Genomic DNA, 22,543 nt, shown 5'->3' with positions numbered 1-22,543 from the left:
CTCAGTTGCCTCACGACTCTAGTGTTGTGGATCTGGCCCTAAAGAAGGCTAAGAGTTCTAGGGAGCATGCTTCGGCGCCCCCGGGCAAGGACTCTAGAACCTTAGACTCCTTTGGGAGGAAGGCCTATCATTCTTCTATGCTCATGGCCAAAATCCAATCTTACCAGCTCTACACGAGCATACATATGCGGAACAATGTGCGGCAGTTGGCGGGCTTGGTGGACAAGCTCCCTCCTGAGCAAGCCAAGCCATTTCAGGAGGTGGTCAGGCAGCTGACAGCGTGCAGAAAATTCCTGGCCAGAGGGGTATATGATACCTTTGATGTCGCGTCCAGGGCCGCTACTCAAGGTGTGGTGATGCGCAGACTCTCATGGCTGCGTGCCTCCGACCTGTAGAATAGGATCCAGCAGCGGATTGCGGACTCTCCTTGCCGAGTGGACAATATTTTTGGAGAGAAAGTCGAACAGGTGGTAGAGCAGCTCCACCAGCGGGATACCGCTTTCGACAAGTTCTCCCGCCGGCAGCCTTCAGCTTCTACCGCCACAGGTAGACGTTTTTATGGGGGAAGGAAGACTGTTCCCTACTCTTCTGGTAAGCGTAGGTACAACCCTCCTTCTCGACAGCCTGCGGCCCAGGCTAAGCCCCAGCGCGTTCGCTCTCGTCAGCAGTGTGCGCCCCAGCAAGGCCCCACGGCTCCCCAGCAAAAGCAGGGGGCGAGCTTTTGACTGGCTCCAGCAGAGCATAGCCGACCTCAACGTGTCAGTGCCAGGCGACCTGCCGGTCGGGGGGAGGTTGAAAGTTTTTCACCAAAGGTGGCCTCTGATAACTTCCGACCGTTGGGTTCTTCAAATAGTCCGGCAAGGATACACCCTCAATTTGGCCTCCAAACCTCCAAATTGCCCACCGGGAGCTCAGTCTTACAGCTTCCAGCACAAGCAGGTACTTGCAGAGGAACTCTCCACCCTTCTCAGCGCCAATGTGGTCGAGCCCGTGCCACCCGGGCAAGAAGGGCTGGGATTCTATTCCAGGTACTTCCTTGTGGAAAAGAAAACAGGGGGGATGCGTCCCATCCTAGACCTAAGGGCCCTGAACAAATATCTGGTCAAGGAAAAGTTCAGGATGCTTTCCCTGGGCACCCTTCTTCCCATGATTCAGGAAAACGACTGGCTATGCTCTCTGGACTTGAAGGACGCCTACACGCACATCCCGATACTGCCAGCTCACAGACAGTATCTGCGATTTCAGCTGGGCACACGTCACTTCCAGTACTGTGTGCTACCCTTTGGGCTCGCCTCTGCGCCCAGAGTGTTCACGAAGTGCTTGGCTGTAGTAGCAGCGGCGCTTCGCAGGCTGGGAGTGCACGTGTTCCCCTATCTCGACGATTGGCTGGTGAAGAACACATCCGAGGCAGGAGCTCTACAGTCCATGCAGATGACTATTCGCCTCCTGGAGCTACTGGGGTTTGTGATAAATTATCCAAAGTCCCATCTTCTCCCAGTACAGAGACTCGAATTCATAGGAGCTCTGCTGGATTCTCGGAAGGCTCGTGCCTATCTCCCAGAGACGAGAGCCAACAACTTGTTGTCCCTCGTCTCGCGGGTGCGAGCGTCCCAGCAGATCACAGCTCGGCAGATGTTGAGATTGCTGGGCCACATGGCCTCCACAGTTCATGTGACTCCCATGGCCCGCCTTCACATGCGATCTGCTCAATGGACCCTAGCTTCCCAGTGGTTTCAGGCTGCTGGGGACCTAGAAGACGTGATCCACCTGTCCACGAGTTTTCTCAAATCCCTGTATTGGTGGACGATTTGGTTCAATTTGACTCTGGGACGCCCTTTCCAAATTCCTCACCCACAAAAAGTGCTGACTACGGATGCGTCTCTCCTGGGGTGGGGAGCTCATGTCGATGGGCTTCACACCCAGGGAAGCTGGTCCCTCCAGGAACGCGATCTGCATATCAATCTCCTGGAGTTACGAGCGGTCTGGAAAGCTCTGAAGGCTTTCAGAGATCGGTTGTCCCACCAAATTATCCAAATTCAGACAGACAACCAGGTTGCCATGTAATACATCAACAAGCAGGGGGGCACCAGATCTCGCCCCCTGTGTCAGGAAGCCGTCAGCATGTGGCTCTGGGCTCGCCGTCACGGCATGGTGCTCCAAGCCACATACCTGGCAGGCGTAAACAACAGTCTGGCCGACTGAGCAGGATTATGCAACCTCACGAGTGGTCGCTCAACTCCCGAGTAGTGCGACAGATCTTCCAGGTGTGGGGCACCCCCTTGGTAGATCTCTTTGCATCTCGAGCCAACCACAAGGTCCCTCAGTTCTGTTCCAGGCTTCAGGCCAACAGCAGACTGGCATCGGATGCCTTCCTCCTGGACTGGGGGGAAGGTCTGCTGTATGCTTATCCTCCCATACCTCTGGTGGGGAAGACTTTGTTGAAACTCAAGCAAGACCGAGGCACCATGATTCTGATTGCTCCATTTTGGCCGCGTCAGATCTGGTTCCCTCTTCTTCTGGAGTTGTCCTCCGAAGAACCGTGGAGATTGGAGTCTTTTCCGACCCTCATCACACAGGACGAAGGGGCGCTTCTGCATCCCAACCTCCGGTCTCTGGCTCTCACGGCCTGGATGTTGAGAGCGTAGACTTTGCCTCTTTGGATCTGTCAGAGGGTGTCTCCCGCATCTTGCTTGCTTCCAGGAAAGATTCCACTAAGAGGAGTTACTTCTTTCTATGGAGGAGGTTTGCCGTCTGGTGTGACAGCAAGGCCCTAGATCCTCGCTCTTGTCCTACACAGACCCTGCTTGAATACCTTCTGCACTTGTCTGAGTCTGGTCTCAAGACCAACTCTGTAAGGGTTCACCTTAGCGCAATCAGTGCATACCATTACCGTGTAGAAGGTAAGCCAATCTCAGGAAAGCCTTTAGTTGTTCGATTCATGAGAGGTTTGCTTTTGTCAAAGCCCCCCGTCAAACCTCCTACAGTATCATGGGATCTCAATGTTGTTCTCACCCAGCTAATGAAACCTCCTTTTGAGCCACTGAACTCCTGCCATCTGAAGTACTTGACTTGGAAGGTCATTTTCTTGGTGACAGTTACTTCAGCTCGTAGAGTCAGTGAGCTTCAGGCCCTGGTAGCCCAGGCCCCTTACACCAAATTTCATCATAACAGAGTAGTCCTCCGCACTCACCCTAAGTTCTTGCCAAAGGTTGTGTCGGAGTTCCATCTGAACCAGTCAATTGTCTTGCCAACATTCTTTCCCCGTCCTCATTCCTGCCCTGCTGAACGTCAGCTGCACACATTGGACTGCAAAAGAGCATTGGCCTTCTATCTGGAGCGGACACAGCCCAACAGACAGTCCGCCCAATTGTTTGTTTCTTTTGAGCCCAACAGGAGGGGAGTGGCTGTGGGGAAACGCACCATATCCAATTGGCTAGCAGATTGCATTTCCTTCACTTACGCCCAGGCTGGGCTGGCTCTTGAGGGTCAAACCTCCTACAGTATCATGGGATCTCAATGTTGTTCTCACCCAGCTGATGAAACCTCCTTTTGAGCCACTGAACTCCTGCCATCTGAAGTACTTGACCTGGAAGGTCATTTTCTTGGTGACAGTTACTTCAGCTCGTAGAGTCAGTGAGCTTCAGGCCCTGGTAGCCCAGGCCCCTTACACCAAATTTCATCATAACAGAGTAGTCCTCCGCACTCACCCTAAGTTCTTGCCAAAGGTTGTGTCGGAGTTCCATCTGAACCAGTCAATTGTCTTGCCAACATTCTTTCCCCGTCCTCATTCCTGCCCTGCTGAACGTCAGCTGCACACATTGGACTGCAAAAGAGCATTGGCCTATCTGGAGCGGACACAGCCCAACAGACAGTCCGCCCAATTGTTTGTTTCTTTTGACCCCAACAGGAGGGGAGTGGCTGTGGGGAAACGCACCATATCCAATTGGCTAGCAGATTGCATTTCCTTCACTTACGCCCAGGCTGGGCTGGCTCTTGAGGGTCATGTCACGGCTCACAATGTCAGAGCCATGGCTGCGTCAGTGGCCCACTTGAAGTCAGCCACTATTGAAGAGATCTGCAAAGCTGCGACGTGGTCACACATTCACATCTCATTACTGCCTGCAGCAGGATTCCCGATGCAACAGTCGGTTCGGGCAGTCAGTGCTTCAGAATCTGTTCGGGGTTTAGAATCCAACTCCACCCCCCTAGGCCCATGTTTATTCTGTTCCAGGCTACACTCTCAGTTAGTTGGATAAATTGTTAGGTCAATCTCAGTTATGTCCTCGCCGTTGCGAGGCCCAATTGACCATGTTTGTTGTTTTGAGTGAGCCTGGGGGCCAGGGATACCCCATCAGTGAGAACAAGCAGCCTGCTTGTCCTCGGAGAAAGCGAATGCTACATACCTGTAGAAGGTATTCTCCGAGGACAGCAGGCTGATTGTTCTCACAAACCCGCCCACCTCCCCTTTGGAGTTGTGTCTTCCCTTGTCTTTGTCTTGCTACATATGGGACTGACGAACACGAGCCGGTTCGGGCGGGAAGACGGCCGCGCATGCGCGGTGCGCATCGGCACGCGAGGACTAGCAAAGGCCTTTGCTAGTAAAGTGTTCCGATTGGAGGGGCTGCCGTGGACGTCACCCATCAGTGAGAACAATCAGCCTGCTGTCCTCAGAGAATACCTTCTACAGGTATGTAGCATTCACTATACATATCTAGTATAATAAAAACTTCTAGCAAACAAGGAGTATCAGGTAAAAGCAGAATAAAAAAAAGGGAGGGTTTCAAAATCAAACAGAATGAAATATGAATTACAGTGTGAATTTCTGTTTAAAAGGAGCTGTAAATCCTAACTATTATCAAAACACCAAGTTATAAGCTAACCTGTATGTAATTGTAGTTCAAGGACAAATTGTAAAGGTTTGCAGAGAAGAATGGTAAAACCAGGCATGAGTCTGCAAATGGAGAATATAAATAGGTAACAGCATGTACGTCTTGGATGGTAAAAATACATGTTTGGTGATTATATGTATTAAAAATGTAATTGCATTTCTCTTGTTCAGTTTCTTCTCTGTTCCTTATAAGGTGTTATCTAACATAATAATTCGCACCTCCAACGTTCTGAAGCTGACTCCGTGGCAGCATGGCAGTGAAGCCATGAAGTGTTTGTAGGCTTCGTAATCGCTCCGCCCTCCGAGGGCAGGGAAGGCTGCATGCTAACGCGACATCAGAAAGAGAAGGGACCAATCACAGGCAATCGCACTTTTAGGAACAGGAGGTGATAATGTACTGGGCTGGGCAGTCAGTCAGACAGGAACTGAGTCCCTATCTCTCCGCAAATTCTTTGTTTAAAATACATTTTATGGTTCTCAGATTATTGTTTTAAGTGAGGAGAGAATGAGAGACCCAAGCAGAGAGCACAGAATCCTGTAAGATGAGAGTACAGGGTGAGGCAGGGACCTTGCAGTAAGGTATGCCCCCAAAGATGACTGAGAGAGGGAGGGGGTAGGGCGACCCTGGAACTGGGAGGGGGGGACGATCCTGGAACTGGAAGGGAGGGGGGACCCTATAACTGTGAGGGAGGGGGGCCCCTGGCACACACTCATTCTCACACGCACACTCTCTCTCTCACAGAAACACTCACACCCAGTCTCACTCTCTGTCACACACACACATTCACTCTCTCTCACACAGTCACTCTCACACACACTCTCTCAAACATACACACTCCGAGGAAAACCTTGCTAGCGCCTGTTTCATTTGTGTCAGAAACGGGCCTTTTTTCCTACTGTTGTAATATTTTCTTTCTTTCCCCACCCTTTCTTCTTCCTTTTTTCCCCTTGTCTATCTTCTCTTCTCATGTTGTTTTTCTTTGTTCTGTCCTTTTCTTTTCTTTAAAAGTATGAACCACTTTGCTGTCATCAGGAAAGGCAGTATATCAAATCCATAACTAAATTAAACCTGCTTATGAGTTGTTATCTCAAGATATGCTTTGACCATCTAAACCCTGACCTATTTGAGGGCATCTAGATGACCTATACGAGCCTATATGGCTCATTGCAAGTGTCACCATAGTAGAAAAAATCTTAGGGAGAGTCTCTTTAGAAGACAGCTGACTTTCAACCAGTTCTGTATGCTCAGATCATGTTAAACTTCCTCCTTCAGATGATTATCCTGTCCCAAAGGGGTTTCAAGATGAGACTCTGCTATAAGCTCCTGGCTTTACACCAAATAATATTGAATGGTACAGCAGAATGTCCTTCAAATTAAGAGACTATTGTGGTCAGCTAAAAGGGATGGGGTACCATCAATCTGTAGGAGATACTATAATATTTAAAGAAATGAGTACATAAGTGTTGCCATACCAAAGGTCCATCAAGCCCAACAGTGGTCAATCCAGGTCACAAGTAACTGGCAAAACTCAAAACAGTACAATACATTTTATGCTGCTTATCTTAGAAATAAGCAGTGGATTTTCCCCAAGTCCATCTTAATAATGGCTTATGGACTTTTCTTTTAGGAAGCTATCTAAACCTTTTTTAAACCCCACTAAGCTAACTGCTTTTACCACATTCTCTGGCAAGAAATTCCAGAGTTTAATTACACATTGAATGAAGAAATATTTTCTCTGATTCATTTTAAATTTACTACTTTGTAGCTTCACTGCGTGCCCCCTAGTCCTAGTATTTTTGGAAAGAGTAAACAAGTAATTTACGTCTACCCATTCCACTCCACTCATTATTTAATATACCTGTATCATATTTCCCCTCAGCCATCTTTTCTCCAAGCTGAAGAGCCCTAGCCATTTCAGCCTTTCCTCATAGGGAAGTCATCCCATTCCCTTAATCATTTTTGTAGCCCTTCTCTGTACCTTTTTTAATTCCACTATATCTTTTTTGAGACGCAGTGACCAGAATTTGCACACAGTATTCAAGGTGCATTCATACCATGGAACGAAACAAAGGCATTATAACATCCTCGTTTTTATTTTCCATTCCTATCCTAATAGAAACTAACATTCTATTTGCTTTTGTTGCCGCCGCAGCACATTGAGCACAGGGTTTCAAAGTATCGTCAATGATGGTTCCTAGATCCTTTTCCTGGTCGGAGACTCCTAACGAGGAACCTTGCATCACGTAGCTATAGTTTGGGTTCCTCTTTCCCACATGAATCACTTTGCACTTGCTCACATTAAACATCATCTGCCATTTGGATGCCCAGTCTTCCAGTCTGAAAAGGTTGTCTTGCAATTTTTCACAATTCTCTTGTGATTTAACAACTTTGAATAACTTTGTGTCGTCAGCAAATTTAATTACCTCACTAGTTATTCCCATATCTATATCATTTATAAATATGTTTAAAAGCAGTGGTCCCAACACAGACCTCTGCAGAACCCTACTATCTATCTACCCTTCTCCATTGAGAATACTGACCATTTAACCCTACCCTATTTTCTATTCTTTAACCAGTTTTTAATTCACAATAGAACACTAACTCCTATCCTATGATTTTCCAATTTCCCATGGAGTCTTTCATGAGGTACTTTGTCAAATGCCTTTTGAAAATCCAGATATACAGTATCGGCTAGCTCACCTTTATCCACATATTTGTTCACCCCTTCAAAGAAATGTAGTAGATTGGTGAGGCATGATTTCCTGTCACTAAATCCATATTGGCTTTGCCTCATGAATCCATGCTTTTGAATATGCTCTGTAATTTTGTTCTTTATAATAGTCTCTTCCATTTTGCCTGGCACAGATGTCAGGCTCACCGGTCTGTAATTTCCTGGATCATCTCTGAAAACTGGTGTTACATTGGCCACCCCCCAATCTTCAGGTACCATTCTTGATTTAAAAGATAAATACCATCTTGGAGGCCCAGTTCAGATGCATTCCACTATTGCAAAGGTGAAAAGAAGAGAAAACATCAGCCAGCATAGTTAAAAGGGGGCTATTACAGCCACAAGATTGTCCTTCAAAGAATGGAAAAAGGACCCAAATGACGAAAATAAGAAGTAACATAAGCACTGGTAAGTCAAATGCTAAGCAATAATAAAGAAGGCTAAAATAGAATATGAAGAGAAACTTGCTACAGAGGCTAAAACTCACAGTAACAACTTTTTCAGGTACATCAGAAGCAGAAAGCCTGTAAAGGAATTCACGGGACTGTTAGATCACGAAGGAGAAAAAGTTCGCTCAGGGAGGACAAGGTCATAGTGGAGAAACTGAATTAATTCTTTGCTTCTGTCTTTATGGAAGAAGATGTAAGAGATCTGCCTGTACTGGAATGGTTTTCAAGGGTGATGATGCGGAGGAATTGAAAGAAAGCTCAGTGAACCTGGAAGATGTACTGAGCCAAATTGACAAACAGTAGTAAATCACCTGCACCGGATGGCATACATCCAAGGGTACTCAAAGAACCCAAGCATGAAATTGCTGATCTGCTATTAGTAATATGTAACCTGTCATTAAAATCATCCATAGTACCTGAAGATTGAAGGGTGGCCAATGTGACGTCGATTTTGTTAAAGGGTTCTAGGGGTGATCCGGGAAATTATAGACTGGTAAGCCTGGCGTCAGTGCCGGGCAAAATAGTGAAAACCATTTTAAAGAATGAAATTATAGAATACATAGACAAACATAGTTTAATGGAACAGAGCCAGCATGTGTTCAGCCGAGGGAAGACTTGCCTCACAAAAATGCCTCATTTCTTTGAAGGTGAGAATAAACATGTGGATAAAGGTGAGCCGGCTGCTGCACTCAACTGAAACGGCACTCTCTAAAGTTTGCAATGACCTGCTCCTGGCCAAATCCAGAGGTCACTACTCCATCCTCATCCTCCTCGATCTTTCCGCCGCGTTTGACACTGTCAATCATGATTTACTTATTGCCACGCTGTCCTCTTTTGGGTTCCAAGGCCCTGTCCTCTCCTGGTTCTCCTCTTACCTCTCCCACCGCACCTTCAGGGTACACTCCCATGGATCTTCCTCCACTCCCATCCCACTATCTGTTGGAGTTCCCCAGGGATCAGTCCTTGGACCCCTTCTCTTCTCAATCTACACCTCTTCCCTGGGCTCGCTGATCTCGTCTCATGGTTTTCAGTATCATCTTTATGCTGATGACACCCAGCTATACCTCTCCACACCTGACATCACCGCGGAGACTCAGGCCAAGGTATCGGCCTGTTTATCCGACATTGCGGCATGGATGTCCAACCGCCACCTGAAGCTGAATATGTCCAAGACCGAGCTCCTTGTCTTTCCTCCTAAACCCACTTCTCCTCTTCCTCCACTCTCTATCTCTGTTGATAACACCCTCATCCTCCCCGTCCCATCTGCCCGCAACCTCGGAGTCATCTTCGACTCCTCCCTCTCCTTCTCTGCGCATATCCAACAGACTGCCAAGACCTGTCGCTTCTTCCTCTTCAACCAGCAAAATTCGCCCTTTCCTCTCTGAGCATACCACCAGAACTCTCATCCATGCTCTCATTACCTCTCGCCTTGATTACTGCAACTTACTCCTCACCAGCCTCCCACTCGCCCATCTATCCCCCCTTCAATCCATTCAGAACGCTGCTGCATGTCTTATATTCCGCCAAAACCGATATACTCATATCACCCCTCTCCTTAAATCACTTCATTGGCTTCCAATCAGATATCCCATACAATTCAAGCTCCTCCTCCTTACCTACAAATGCACTCAGTCTGCGGCTCCTCACTACCTCTCCACCCTCATCTCCCCCTATGTTCCCGCCCGCAACCTCCGCTCACAGGACAAAGCCCTTCTCTCAGTACCCTTCTCCACCACTGCCAACTCCAGGCTCCGCGCATTCTGCCTTGCCTCACCCTATGCCTGGAACAATCTTCCTTTACCCATACGCCATGCCCCCTCCCTACCCATCTTCAAATCTCTGCTTAAAACTCACCTCTTCAATGCTGCCTTCGGCGCCTAACCGCTCGAGAAATATAAAATGCCCCAATCCATCCACCCTATCAGATTAACTGTTCACTCGTCCTCTAGATTGTTCACTTGTCTTTAGATTGTTCTCTTGTCTTTTAGATTGTAAGCTCTTTGAGCAGGGACTGTCCTTCTATGTTTCAATTGTACAGCGCTGCATAACCCTAGTAGCGCTTTAGAAATGTTTGTTAGTAGTAGTATCTAGATTTTCGGAAAGCTTTTGATAAAGTTCCACATGAGAGACTCCTGAGAAAATTAAAGAGTCGTGGGATTGGAGGCAAGGTTCTGGTGTGGATTAAGAATTGGTTATTGGACAGAAAACAGAGGGTAGGGTTAAATGGTCATTTGTCTCAATAGAGGAGAGTGAACAGTGGAGTGCCGCAGTGATCTGTACTGTGATCAGTACTAGTTAACATATTTATAAATAATATGGAAATCGGAACAACGAGTGAGGTGTTCAAATTTACAGATGATACAAAACTATTCAAGGTTGTTAAAACATGTGCGGACTGTGAAATATTGTAGGAAGACCTTAGGAAATTGGAAGACTGGGCATCCAAATGGCAGATGAAATTTAATGTGGACAAATGCAAGGTGATGCACATTGGAAAGGATAATCCGAATCACAGTTACCTGATGCTAGGATCCACCTTGGGGGTCAGTGCTCAAGAAAAAGATCTGGGTGTCGTTGTAGACAATACGCTGAAATTTTCTGCTTGCTGTGTTTTGGCAGCCAAAAAAGCAAACAGGATGCTAGGAATTATTAGGAAAGGGATGTTGTATAAGACCAAAAATACTATAATGCCTTTGCATCACTCCATGGTGCATCTGCACCTTGAGTATTGTGTTCAGTTCTGGTCACCGTATTTCAAAAAAGATATAGCAGAATTAGAAAAGGTTCAAAGAAGAACGACTACAATGATAAAGGGGATAGAACTCCTCTCGTATGAGGAAAGGCTAAAGAGGTTAGGGCTCTTCAGCTTGGAAAAGAGATGGTTGAGGGGAGATATGATTGAGGTCTACAAAATCCTGAGTGGTGTAGAATGAGTAGAAGTAAATCAACTTTTTACTCTTTCCAAAAGTACAAAGACAAGGGGACACTCAAGGATGTTACATGGAAATACTTTTAAAACAAATAGGAGAAAATATTTTTTCACTCAATGAATAGTTAAGCTCTGGAACTCTTTGCCGGAGGAGGTGGTAACAGCGGGTAGTGTATCTGGGTTTAAAAAATGTTTGGCTAATTCCTGGAGGAAAAGTCCATAGTCTGCTATTGAGACAGACATGGGAAGCAATTGCTTGTCCTGGGATTTGTAGTATGGAATGTTGCCATGATTTGGGTTTCTACCAGTTACTTGTGACCTGGCTTGGACACTGTTTGGAAAACAGAATACTGGCCTAGATGGACCATTGGTCTGACCCGGTATGGCTACTCTTATGTTCTTATGACAAAATGAGGAAATGGATAAAAAGAAGCTAAAAGGGTCATCTGCAAAGGTTTTGACTTTATATCAGGTGTGGACGTTCTTTAAAAATACCATTGTGGAAGTTCTGGCCAAATGTATTCCACTTATTAACAAAGGTGGACACCTTGCATCAGGGGCGTAGCTACGGGTGGGCCTGGATGGGCCCAGGCCCACCCAGTTTAGCTTCAGGCCCGCCCAGAAGCAGATCCTTGCCCTCTTCCGACTCCCACCCCTGCTGCAGCGCTTCATTTAATTCTGTGGGCGCTGCTGTTGCACAGTCTCCCACCTCGGCGCTTACACTTTGCTATGGCGCTGACAGCAACTCTACAGATGCGGCACCGATGTCCTGCTCCGGGGCCTTCCCTCTGCCACGCTGATGTAACTTCCTGTTTACGGACATTGGTGCCGCATCTGTAGAGTTGCTGTCAGCGCCGTAGCAAACTGTAAGCACCACCGCGGGGGGTGGGAGACTGTGCATTTACAGCAGCGCCGACAGAATTAAATGAAGCGCTGCGGCAGGGGTGGGAGAGGGTGAGGATGTCAGCGGGGTGCTGGCCCAGTAAGGCGAGGCTGGGAAGGGAACAGAAGGGTGCTGGACTTGCCAGGGGCAGAGAGTTGGAGGGAAGAGGAGAGGTTTGGGATTTGCAGAGGGGAGGTTGGAAGGAAAGGGAGAGGTTTGGGATTTGCAGAGGGGAAGTTGGAGGGAAGGGAAGGGGACAAGTTTGGGATTTGCAGAGGGGAGGTTGGAGGGAAGGGGAGAGGTTTGGGATTTGCAGAGGGGAGGTTGGAGGGAAAGGGAGAAGTTTTGGATTTGCAGAGGGGAGGTCGGATGGAAGGGGAGAGGTTTGGGATTTGCAGAGGGGAGGTCAGAGGGAAGGGGAGAGGTTTTGGATTTGCAGAGGGGAGGTTGGAGGGGAGAGGTGCATGGAAAAAGAGCCAGATGCATAAGGGGAAGGAAAGAGCGGAAGAGAAGCTGGTTGGGGGGTGGGATCAGAGAGGAGAGGGACACATTGGTGTGGAGGAGGGAGAAAGGGGACATAGGTAAGTATACAGAAGGGAGATGATGGGCATTAGGTGGGAGCATGGGGACAGGGACACAAATGTGAGATGCTGTGTGGGGATGGCACATGGGCACAGAGGGGTATGCCTGACATGGGGGGGGGGGGGGAAACGGGGATATGGAATAGAGATAAAATGCTGGACACTGGAGAGGGGTGTATATGGACACAGAGGGGGGGGGGAGATACCAGACAAGGGGGAGAATAGGAACACAGAAGGGATATGCTGGGCATGGGGTGCATAGGTGCACAGAGGAATGATGATAGATGAGGGGATATGAACACAGGGGAGATTCTGGACAAGGAAATATAGGAAAACAGAGATGGGAGATGGATGATGGACATGAAGAAAGAAGAAATGTCAAATAGGAGACACTGGCAAGTCAGTTAAGAGACTACAGAGGGAAGCAGAAACCAGAGACTGGGACCAATATGATTTGAGAAAAAATGACCAGATAACAAAAAGGTATAAAAAATTATTTTATTTTCAATCTTGTGAATATAATATGCTGGATTTGGAATGTACATCTTGCCAAAGCTGATGTTAAACATGGCCGGGGTCCAGGACAGAAATCTAGGAAAGGACCCCAAAGTCCATTACCAGGCTGCGCCTTCAGCTTCCAGCATGCAGGCTTTCTCTGGCCAAGGAACCAAGCACAATTGCCCTAGTTGCAATCCCTAACACCATCCCTGGCATGTGCCATCTTTATATTTTGCACAGGAGCAAATGCCTTTCTTTCTTGTTTCTCTAGTGTTGTACTACATGCAAGGTCTAGTTTCTTGGGGTTTCCGTTTAATTTATATTTCTAGAGTTTGTGGTCACTTATTCTGTATTTGGCATTTGTGTCTTGTGTGTGTGTGACTGAGGTATTCTGTAAGCATGAAGTTTCCATGTAGCATTCTGTAGTAATTTGGCTTGTTCAGCTTTCCTGATAAATGTATTTGTATTTTTGGGCTCTACTATAATATTTAAGGCACTTCTTTTTCATAGAAGGGGCCCCAAAGTGCATAGCAATAATCAAACCATATTGTGATCAAAGCATATACTATGGTTTATGTATTTAAAATATTTATAGCCCCCTCTATCCTTCTATTCTTGGCAGGTTACAAAGAACATACTTAAACTAATTCACAGAAATAAAACTACATCACAAATGACAGAACAAATAAAAATTAAGAGAAAAATCCTTGAGTAAATAAATGAGCTTTAAGTTGTCTCCTGAACCATGTTTCTGAGCCAGTACATCATAATTCAAAGGGTAGTGTGTTTCAAAGCCGAGCATCTTGCCTCAGAAATCTACTGCATTTCTTTGAAGGGGTGGACAAACATGTGGATAAAGGTGAGCTGGTTGATATTGTGTACCTGGATTTTCAAAAGGCATTTGGCAAAGTACCTCATGAAAGACTCCAGAGGAAATTGGAGAGTGTGTTCTACTGTGGATTAAAAACTGGTTAAAAGATAAAAAAAAACTGAGAGTAGGGTTAAATGGTCAGTATTCTCAATAGAGAATGGTAGTGGGGTTCCCCAGCAGTCTGTACTGAGACCGCTGCTTTTTAACATATTTATAAATGATCTAGAGATGGGAGTAACTAGTGAGGTAATTAAATTTACTGACAACACAATGTTATGCAAAGTTGTTAAATCGCAAGCGGATTGTGAAAAATTGCAAGAGGACCTTACCAGACTGGGAGACTGGGCATCCAAATGGCAGATGATGTTTAATGTGAGCAAGGTCAAAATGAAAGATATTCTCTCAGAATCTTGGCATCAACCATGTGGAGTCCCACAGGGTTCCCTGCACATCAGTCCCGGAGGAGTACTGGATTAAAGTATCTCATTACTAAGGCAAAGTTATTGCTACTCTTGAGAAACCATAAGTCTTACATAAAAATGATTACAAATAAGGACCTCAGGGCCCACCTATATACTTCCTAGGGATTCTCTGTGTTTATCCCATGATTTTTAAAAAAATGTATATCTCTTTTTGCACTATAATTAAAAATAGGTCTAAAGAAGAAGGAGATTATTAATCCCTGCTGTTTTGAGGTCACAGTGGTCAAATCCTTTAGTGTTACTTGACTGTTTTAGTTGAGAGGTGCTCTAGAGAATGTGCTCCCTGAGCCTCAAAACCTTATTATAAAATCTTAACATGATCCAAGCAAACTCTTTCAAAAGCAGCATTTGCTCTTTCTCTGTAGGTGCCATGCCATATATTTTCTTTTTAATTAAGAAAATAATACAGAATCTATGAATTGCCAGCCTATGTCATTTGTTAGATTTTCAAAGAAATATTATATCAACGTGACATCATATCGACAAGCCCAACGCTTCTTAGCTTGGTAAATAAACCTGCATATTGTCATTACAAAGCTTGTACAGAGCAGAGGAGTTGCTTAGTGCTCAGAGCTGTGAACTGCGAACCAGGGAACTCTAGATTTAAATCCTGTTTGTAATCTTTGGTAATTCACATCACTTTCCATTGCTTCAGAAGCAAATTTATAAGCCCTATTTGGCAGGGAAATTCCTGATGTAGCTCATATATAAATAACTTCCCTGAGCTTTGATTGTTAGCATGGAATGTTGCTATTAACTGGGTTTCTGTCAGGTACTTGTGCAGTGGCGTTCCTAGGGGAGCGGACACCTGGGGTGGCGCCCCCCCCCCGGGTGCAGCGCCCCCCCCCCGATGCAGTGCGGACCCCCCAGTGAAAGACCCCCCCCGGCGTGAAAGAGCCCCCCCCCGGGTGCATGCCGCGCGGGGGGGGGGGGGGGTGCCGCAGCGGGCGCCTGCTGCGAGTTTACTAACTTTGCTCGTTCGCTGCAGCTCCCTCTGCCCCGGAACAGGAAGTAACCTGTTCCGTGGCAGAGGGAGCTGCAGCGAACGAGAGAAGTTAGCAAACTCTCGCAGCAGGCGCGCGCCGCGGCACCCCCCAGCGGCGTGCACCCGGGGTGGACCGCCCCCACCGCCCCCCCCTTGGTACGCCACTGTACTTGTGACATGTGGATTGGCCACTGTTTGAAACAAGATACTGTGCCATTGATCTGACCCAGTATGGCTATTTGTATGTTCTTAAACATTTAGGGCTCCTTTTACAAAGCCATGCTAGCGATTCTGGCACAACAAATGTGACGAAGCTTATTCAATTCATGTGGGCTTCATCACATTTGTCATGCGGGAATCACTAGCGCGGTTTTGTAAAAGGAGCCCTTAATATTACAATACATTTTCTGTTAACAATTAACTTCCAAAATTTCTCCATTGTTACCTAAGCAGTGATATTCAAAACATTTTAGCCAGATACCTTTGGAGTTAACTGTCTAAGACATTAGTAGCTCAGTACTGTAAATGGATAACTTTTAACTGCAATAATTGGAGATATGGCAGGTTTCAACTTAAGTCAGTTAGTGGTAATATTCAACTGCTTTCTAATGAAAGACAAAGAAAAAAGTTACCTGCAGGTATTATAACAGACCTAAGATGTCCAGATAACGATTTCCAAATATCTTAAACTTGTTATATTCTGTAGCACTGACTTAGGTTAATTTTCTAAATATCCACTTAATCCGAATCATAGTTACCTGATGCTAGGGTCCATCTTGGGGGTCAGCACTCAAGAAAAAGATCTAGGTGTCATTGTAGATAATATGCTGAAATCTTCTGCGCCAATGAGAACAGGCCGAGACAAGTGCTGGCAAAAGTGTTGAATCATTCCGATAAAAAAGCGATTTTACAGGCGTACAGAGGTAAACCAAGCCTTACCTATGAAGGAGGAAAAATACTCCTTTTTCAGGACTATTCAACTATAGTGTCTGACCAGAGGAAGGTGATGGGACGCCATTGTAAAAGACTCCATGACAAGGGGATCCGATTCGCTTTGCTTTATCCAGCGAAAGTGAGAGTGCTGCATGAGAACAAGACTATCTATTTCACTGAGTCGGCAGAGCTGGAAGCATTTGTAAACGGTTTGCAGTAAAATAGAAGCAGGAAATAGAGCATGAATTTGGCAGCGAATTTCTTCTTTCCTGTGATGGGTCGCCAGAGTTCTTGAGCAATCGGTCACCTGGAGTTGAGAACCTTAGAGGTAAAGACGAATGCTTTATACGGTTGAACTGAGTGCCAGGGGCCTGGGCGACGCAGGGGAGAACGTTTAAATTGCTGAAATATGGAAGAGGTGTGAAACCCGGATGGGCGTCGAGGCCTCTGGCCAGCTTCCTGGCACATGAGACTCCATCTGAGGAAGAGTTAGAGATCCAGGTGACCAGAAAGAAAGACTATGAATCTGACTAGTTTCTTTTCCAAATGTTCTGTTATGTTTTGGTTAAAATGTTAGAAGTGGGGCCTGAGGGGGAATCGCTGAGGGGGAGGGGGGGAAAAGGCAGTGTTCTGAGAGGGGAGACGGGGGGAGTTAGTGGTGTGCACGGGGAAGTGTAAGTCTTCAGATATGGCACAACCGGAGAGCGTGTGGGGGGGAAAAGGGGTAATGGAAGGGAGGGGGTTAGGAAGGAGGGGGATAGGCAGGGTGAGGAAAGAGAATGGGGAGGGATGAAGGGAGGGAGGGGATTACAAAGGTTGCGAATGCTTGTCAGGAAGGGACTGGTTCAGAATTGTATGAGGGAGAAGCAGGAACCTAGTTGTCTGCAAAGGCTAAAAACACGGAAAAAAAAGGGAGAACACTGCATAAGGCAGGAGCAACCTTTGGGGAGGGGGGGGGGGAACTGGGAGGGTGAGGGATTTAATTGTTAAACAGTTATGAAGATCGGAATAACTGAGACAAGGCAACTTACTCTTTGTACACTCATTTTTGCTTTGGAGTTGTATTGACTTGATTGTGCGTTTTATTACTTGTTACTGACTTCATACACCAATAAATATATTTACAAAAAAAAAAGGAAAGGGATGGTGAATAAGATCGAAAATACTATAATGCCTCTGTATTGCTCCGTGTTGCAACCACACCTTGAGTATTGCATTCAGTTCTGGTTACCGTATCTCAAAGAAGATATAGCGGAATTAGAAAAGGTACAAAGAAGAGTGACCAAAATGATAAAGGGGATGGAACTAGTCTCATATGAGGAAAGGCTAAAGAGGTTAGGGCTCTTAAGTACATAAGTACACAAGTATTGCCACACTGGGTCAGACCAAAGGTCCATCAAGCCCAGCATCCTGTTTCCAACAGTGGTCAATCCAGGTCACAAATATCTAGCAACATCCCAAAAAATTTCAATACATTTCATTCTGCTTATCCCAGAAATAAGCAGTGGATTTCCCCCATGTCTATTTTAATAATGGTCTATGAACTTTTCCTTTAGGAAGCCATCCAAACTTTTTAAAACCCCCGCTAAGCTAACCACCTTACCACATTCTCTGGCAACGAATTCCAGCGTTTAATTACACGTTGAGTGAAGAAACAATTTCTCTGATTCATTTTAAACTTACTACTTTATAGCTTCATCGCATTCCCCATAGTCCTAGTATTTTTGGAAAGAGTAAGCAAACAATTCATGTCTACTCGTTCCAGTCCACTCATTATTTTATAGACCTCTATCATATCTCCCCTCAGCTGTCTTTTCTCCAAGTTGAAGAGCCCTTACTTCAGTCTTTCCTCATAGGGAAGTCATCCCATCCAGTTTATCATTTTCGTTGCCCTTCTCTGTACATTTTCTAATTGCACTATACCTTTTTTGAGATATGGTGACCAGAATTGAACACAATATTCAAAGTGTGGTCGCACCATGGACCAATACAAAGGCGTTATAATGTTCTCAATTTTGTTTTCCTTTCCTTTCCTAATAGTACCTATCATTCTATTTGCTTTCTTAGCCACCGCAGCACACTGAGCAGAAGGTTTCAACGTATCATCAATGACAACACCTAGATCCCTTCCTTGGTTGGTAACTCCTAACGTGGAAAAGTGATGGATAAAGGGATATATGATTGAGGTCTACAAAATCCTGAGTGGTGTAGAACAAGTAGAAGCAAATCAATTTTTTACTCATTCCAAAAGTACAAAGACTAGGGGACACTCAAGGAAGTTACATGGAAATACTTTTAAAACAAACAAAAAAAAGGAAATATTTTTTCACTCAATGAATAGTTAAGCTCTGGAACTCTTTGTCAGAGGATGTGGTAACAGCGGTTAGCGTATCTGGGTTTTAAAAAAGTTTGAACAGGTTCCTGGAGGAAAAGTCTATAGTCTGCTACTGAGAAAGACATGGGGAAGCTACTGCTTACCCTGGTATTTGTAGATAGAATGTTGCTACAATGTTGGGTTCTGCCAGGTATTTGTGACCTGGCTTGGCCACTTTTGAAAGCAGCATACTGGGCTAGATGGGCCACTGGTCTAACCCAGTATGGCTACTCTTATGTTCTTATCTTCAAGGAAACATTGGGCATGCACAGATGATTTCTGAGGGACAAAATGAGATTACACAGCTTAGCAGATGGTTTTTTTCTTACTGTAATTGTTCTATATTTTTGTGTTTCATAGAGATCACATAATTCCAGATCTTAAGAAATAGATTTCAAGGCCAAAATGGTAGTCAAATGACAAGCCTTATTTCATCTGGTGATCTATTCATATATATATATATATATATATATATATATATATATATATATATATATATATATATATATATATATATTCTGGTTTCTAATGTACACAGTAATGACCTACTAGAATGTAAGATACAAAGATATAACTGTTCAGTGCATATTGTTTTTATTTTGTATCATGGAGTTTTACAAAAGAACAACAAATTGCTAATATTTTTCCTTTTCTTCTAATCTTAGGAGAAAAGATCCAGTTACCCCATGGACATCAGGAATCATTCCTCAGTGACTGAGTTTATTCTCTTAGGACTTACCAGTGATCCAGAGCTACAGATTCTGCTCTTCATTCTGTTTTTAGTGATTTATATAATAACAGTAATGGGAAACATTGGCATGTTTGTTGTTATTACTGAAAACCCTCATCTTCACACAGCCATGTACTTCTTCCTGAGGCACCTGTCATTTGTAGATCTGTGTTTTTCCACAATTACTGTTCCTAAAGCACTAATCAATTTCCTATCAGAAAGGAAAGTTATTTCATTATTTGGCTGTGCAGTGCAAATGTTTTTTGCTGTTGGAATGGGAGGCTCAGAAGGGCTGATTCTTGCAGTTATGTCTTATGATCGCTTTGTTGCCATATGCAACCCATTACTTTATACAGCCATAATGACAAACAGGATTTGTATTCGATTGGTAACAAATGCCTATCTTTGTGGCTTCCTCAATGCCTTGATACAGACACCCAGTATATTCAGTCTGTCCTTCTGCAGATCCAATAAGATTACTCATTTCTTCTGTGACATGCCAGCCCTATTAAAGTTGTCCTGTTCCTCCCCCCCGGATTGGAGAAAGGGGTAATGGCTAGATGGTCGGAAATGGGAATCACTCTATTTGAACACTTAATGAATGAAGAGGGGAATCTGCATAGTTTTCAGGACCTGCAGCAGAGACAGGTATTGGCCCAGAGGGATTATTATACATATAGACAATTGCATCATTACTGGCATAGTTTGGATCAGGTAGCCCTGGGCACAAAACTGGGTCAGAAGGTGCGGGAATTCCTGGAAGGGGACGCACACGGACAGGTATCAATATCGAGCCTGCATAAAGCCCTGGTTCCACTTGGACCCCCCAGAACATATGAACAGCTCAAAGACAAATGGAGCAAAGACTTGGGATATGAGCTGAAGGGAATAAATTTCGCAAAACTAATTGGAAGCATACCTGGGCAGGTGGGGGGGGCAGAATTGCAAGAGAGTCAATTCAGGGTTATTCACCGAGGCTATATAACACAATCTCAGGCTGTAAGGGCGGGATGGAGCTCTGAATCTCAATGCCTTAAGTGCCACAGAGAGAAGAATACATTCTTGCATGCATTTTGGTGGTGTGATAAAATAAAAACATTCTGGAGAGCGATACAGGAGTACTTAGAACAACTATTGGGACAAAGGTTACACCCCTCTTGGAGAGGAGTACTTTTGAACAAAACTAATGCATATGGGATATCGGATAAAAATTTAGAGGTATTTTTATGTAAAGCATTTGCAGTGGGCAAAAAATGTATATTGAGACATTGGATGCAGGTAGAACCACCATCTGTATGGTTGTGGAGGAATAAGCTACATGAGCTAATGTTGTGGGAGGCAAGGGAAGCATATGATAACTTGAGGAGAAGAAAGAAATTTCTTAATGTTTGGAATCATTATTTACAAAATATATCCCACAAGGCCAGAAGTGCTGTACTTAACAGGCTGGGGTCGATATAATGAAACCAGAAGCCCACGTGTAAGCAATTAAAGACTAGGCAAGGTCGGACGAGAATGTTAGTAGGAATCCTAAAGCTCAAATTCAGAGGTTGTTGCTTCTCAATTTCTTGGAAGGGGGGGAGGGGGGGGGAGGGGGGAGACAGTAAATGTTTTAAAATAAGAGATGGGATAGGCATGTTGGAAGTTATGATGTTAATATAGAAATATTGGAAAGGATATAAAATGTAAACATTTCATATGCTTGAACTGGAGTATGTCCATCAATAAACACCGTTTATATATAAACAAATCAATAATACACAGAGTAAAACAAGAGACATAATTATTGGAGATTAATATAAAAGTTTATTGGTTATGCAATTGTCTTGTAACTGTTCAGGATCACATTCAGGAATACTTAAGAAGGGAAGGAAGGGGGGGAAGTTTGGGGGGGATTAGATGATAGAAGTTTTAAGTTCATTAATATATGACGGGATTATTTGTTATTAGATTTATTCTGATGGATACAGAATTGTTTATCATGTAATCTCATCAATAACAATTGTTGAAATATTAAAAGTTAAACATAGAGCACAGTAAAAGGGGGGAGGGGATAAAAGCTATATAAAAAATTTGATGACTGTACGCAATGATGTATTATTGAAATGTAACTTCGTAGAGTTCTGTAAAATTGCATTGATGCCGCCATGTTAAGGTGGATTTGTACTTTTTGACCTGTCATCAATAAAAACCGTTGAAACATAAAGTTGTCCTGTTCCGACACATCATTAAATGAAATCCTAGTGTTTGCTTTTGCAGGCAGTATTCAGGTTGGCACGCTGCTGGCCATTCTGATTTCCTATGCTTACATCCTATGTTCCATCCTGAGGATGCCCTCTGGCACAGGCAGGCACAAGGCTTTCAACACCTGTGCCTCCCAATTTCTCTGTGTGACCTTATTCTATGGCACTGTGATTTTCATGTACATGAGGCCCAGTTCACAGTACTCACTGGATCAGGACAGAGTAGCATCCGTGTTTTACATGGTTATAATCCCCATGCTAAACCCTGTGATCTACAGTCTGAGAAATAAGGATGTGAAAGCAGCTCTGAAAAAAATGATAAAGAGGAAAGGCGATATTTTGATATAGGGTTTGCCATAGAAATATTTCTATTAAAAAAACTAAAGTAGTGGTCTCTCCATATGACCATACATGCTGCCTGAATGAAAGAATTTGGATTTCAAGGATTCTGGGATGCAATCAGGGTAAATAAGCAGCATTGAACAGAAATTAGCACAGTTTCTTTTATGAGCTTTGACAAACTTCCTCAGAAATTGATTTAGAGGCCTTCAGAGACACCTTATACCAAGAAAAGGAGGCCCAGTCTGGTTGGAGATTACTCTTGCCTGTTTATCTCTCATCTACTGTTGCCTACTTATTTCCTTTATAGAATATTCATGTAGTAGAGCAGATACATGCATATATTTTTGGTGTGACCACTTGGGGCGTAGCCAGACTTCAGCGGTAAGGGGGTCCAGAGCTGAGGTGAGGGTGCACATTTTAGCCCCCCAAACCCCGCTAACATTGCCGACACCTCCAACAACTTTGACACCCCCCCCCCCCGCCGACGACCCTCTCGACCGCCCGCTGCCGTCGCCGTCACCTACCTTTGCTGGCGGGAGACCCCAATCCTCCTCGCCAGCCGGTCTTCTTCCTTCATTTGGCTTCTCAGTCTGACGTCCTGCATGTACAACGTGCAGGACATCAGA

General features: G+C 44.8%; 1 protein-coding gene across 4 annotated transcripts; it reads left to right on the top strand.

The window, feature by feature from the left end:
* The first annotated feature begins 12,699 nt into the window (after positions 1 to 12,699).
* LOC115460487 (olfactory receptor 1019-like) lies at positions 12,700 to 22,146 on the top strand. Of its 4 annotated transcripts, XM_030190253.1 has the most exons (4): positions 12,700 to 12,713; positions 19,300 to 19,845; position 20,284; positions 21,540 to 22,146. In XM_030190253.1, the coding sequence occupies exons 1-4, from the start codon at positions 12,700 to 12,702 to the stop codon at positions 21,921 to 21,923; spliced, it is 945 nt and encodes a 314-aa protein (XP_030046113.1). In that variant the 3' UTR covers positions 21,924 to 22,146. The 4 variants fall into 4 exon arrangements, with proteins under 4 accessions (XP_030046113.1, XP_030046112.1, XP_030046111.1 ...); XM_030190252.1 differs by lacking the exons at positions 12,700 to 12,713; position 20,284 and adding an exon at position 20,371 and having other exon boundaries at positions 19,272 to 19,845; XM_030190251.1 differs by lacking the exon at positions 12,700 to 12,713 and having other exon boundaries at positions 19,272 to 19,845.
* The last annotated feature ends 397 nt before the right edge of the window (positions 22,147 to 22,543 follow it).

This window comes from Microcaecilia unicolor, chromosome 1 (assembly GCF_901765095.1).
Source record: "Microcaecilia unicolor chromosome 1, aMicUni1.1, whole genome shotgun sequence".
Classification (NCBI taxonomy): Eukaryota; Metazoa; Chordata; class Amphibia; order Gymnophiona; family Siphonopidae; genus Microcaecilia; species Microcaecilia unicolor.
The sequence above is the reverse complement of the archived record's forward strand: the minus strand, read 5'-3'. Positions and strand labels throughout refer to the sequence as shown.

Coding starts and splice junctions, on each gene's coding strand:
- LOC115460487 (XM_030190248.1), top strand. CDS start 19,289: ATGGACATCAGGAATCATTCCTCAGTGACTGAGTTTATTCTCTTAGGA. Junction 19,866..21,552: donor GTTGTCCTGTTCCTCCCCCC/CGGATTGGAGAA, acceptor TGTCCTGTTCCG/ACACATCATTAAATGAAATC.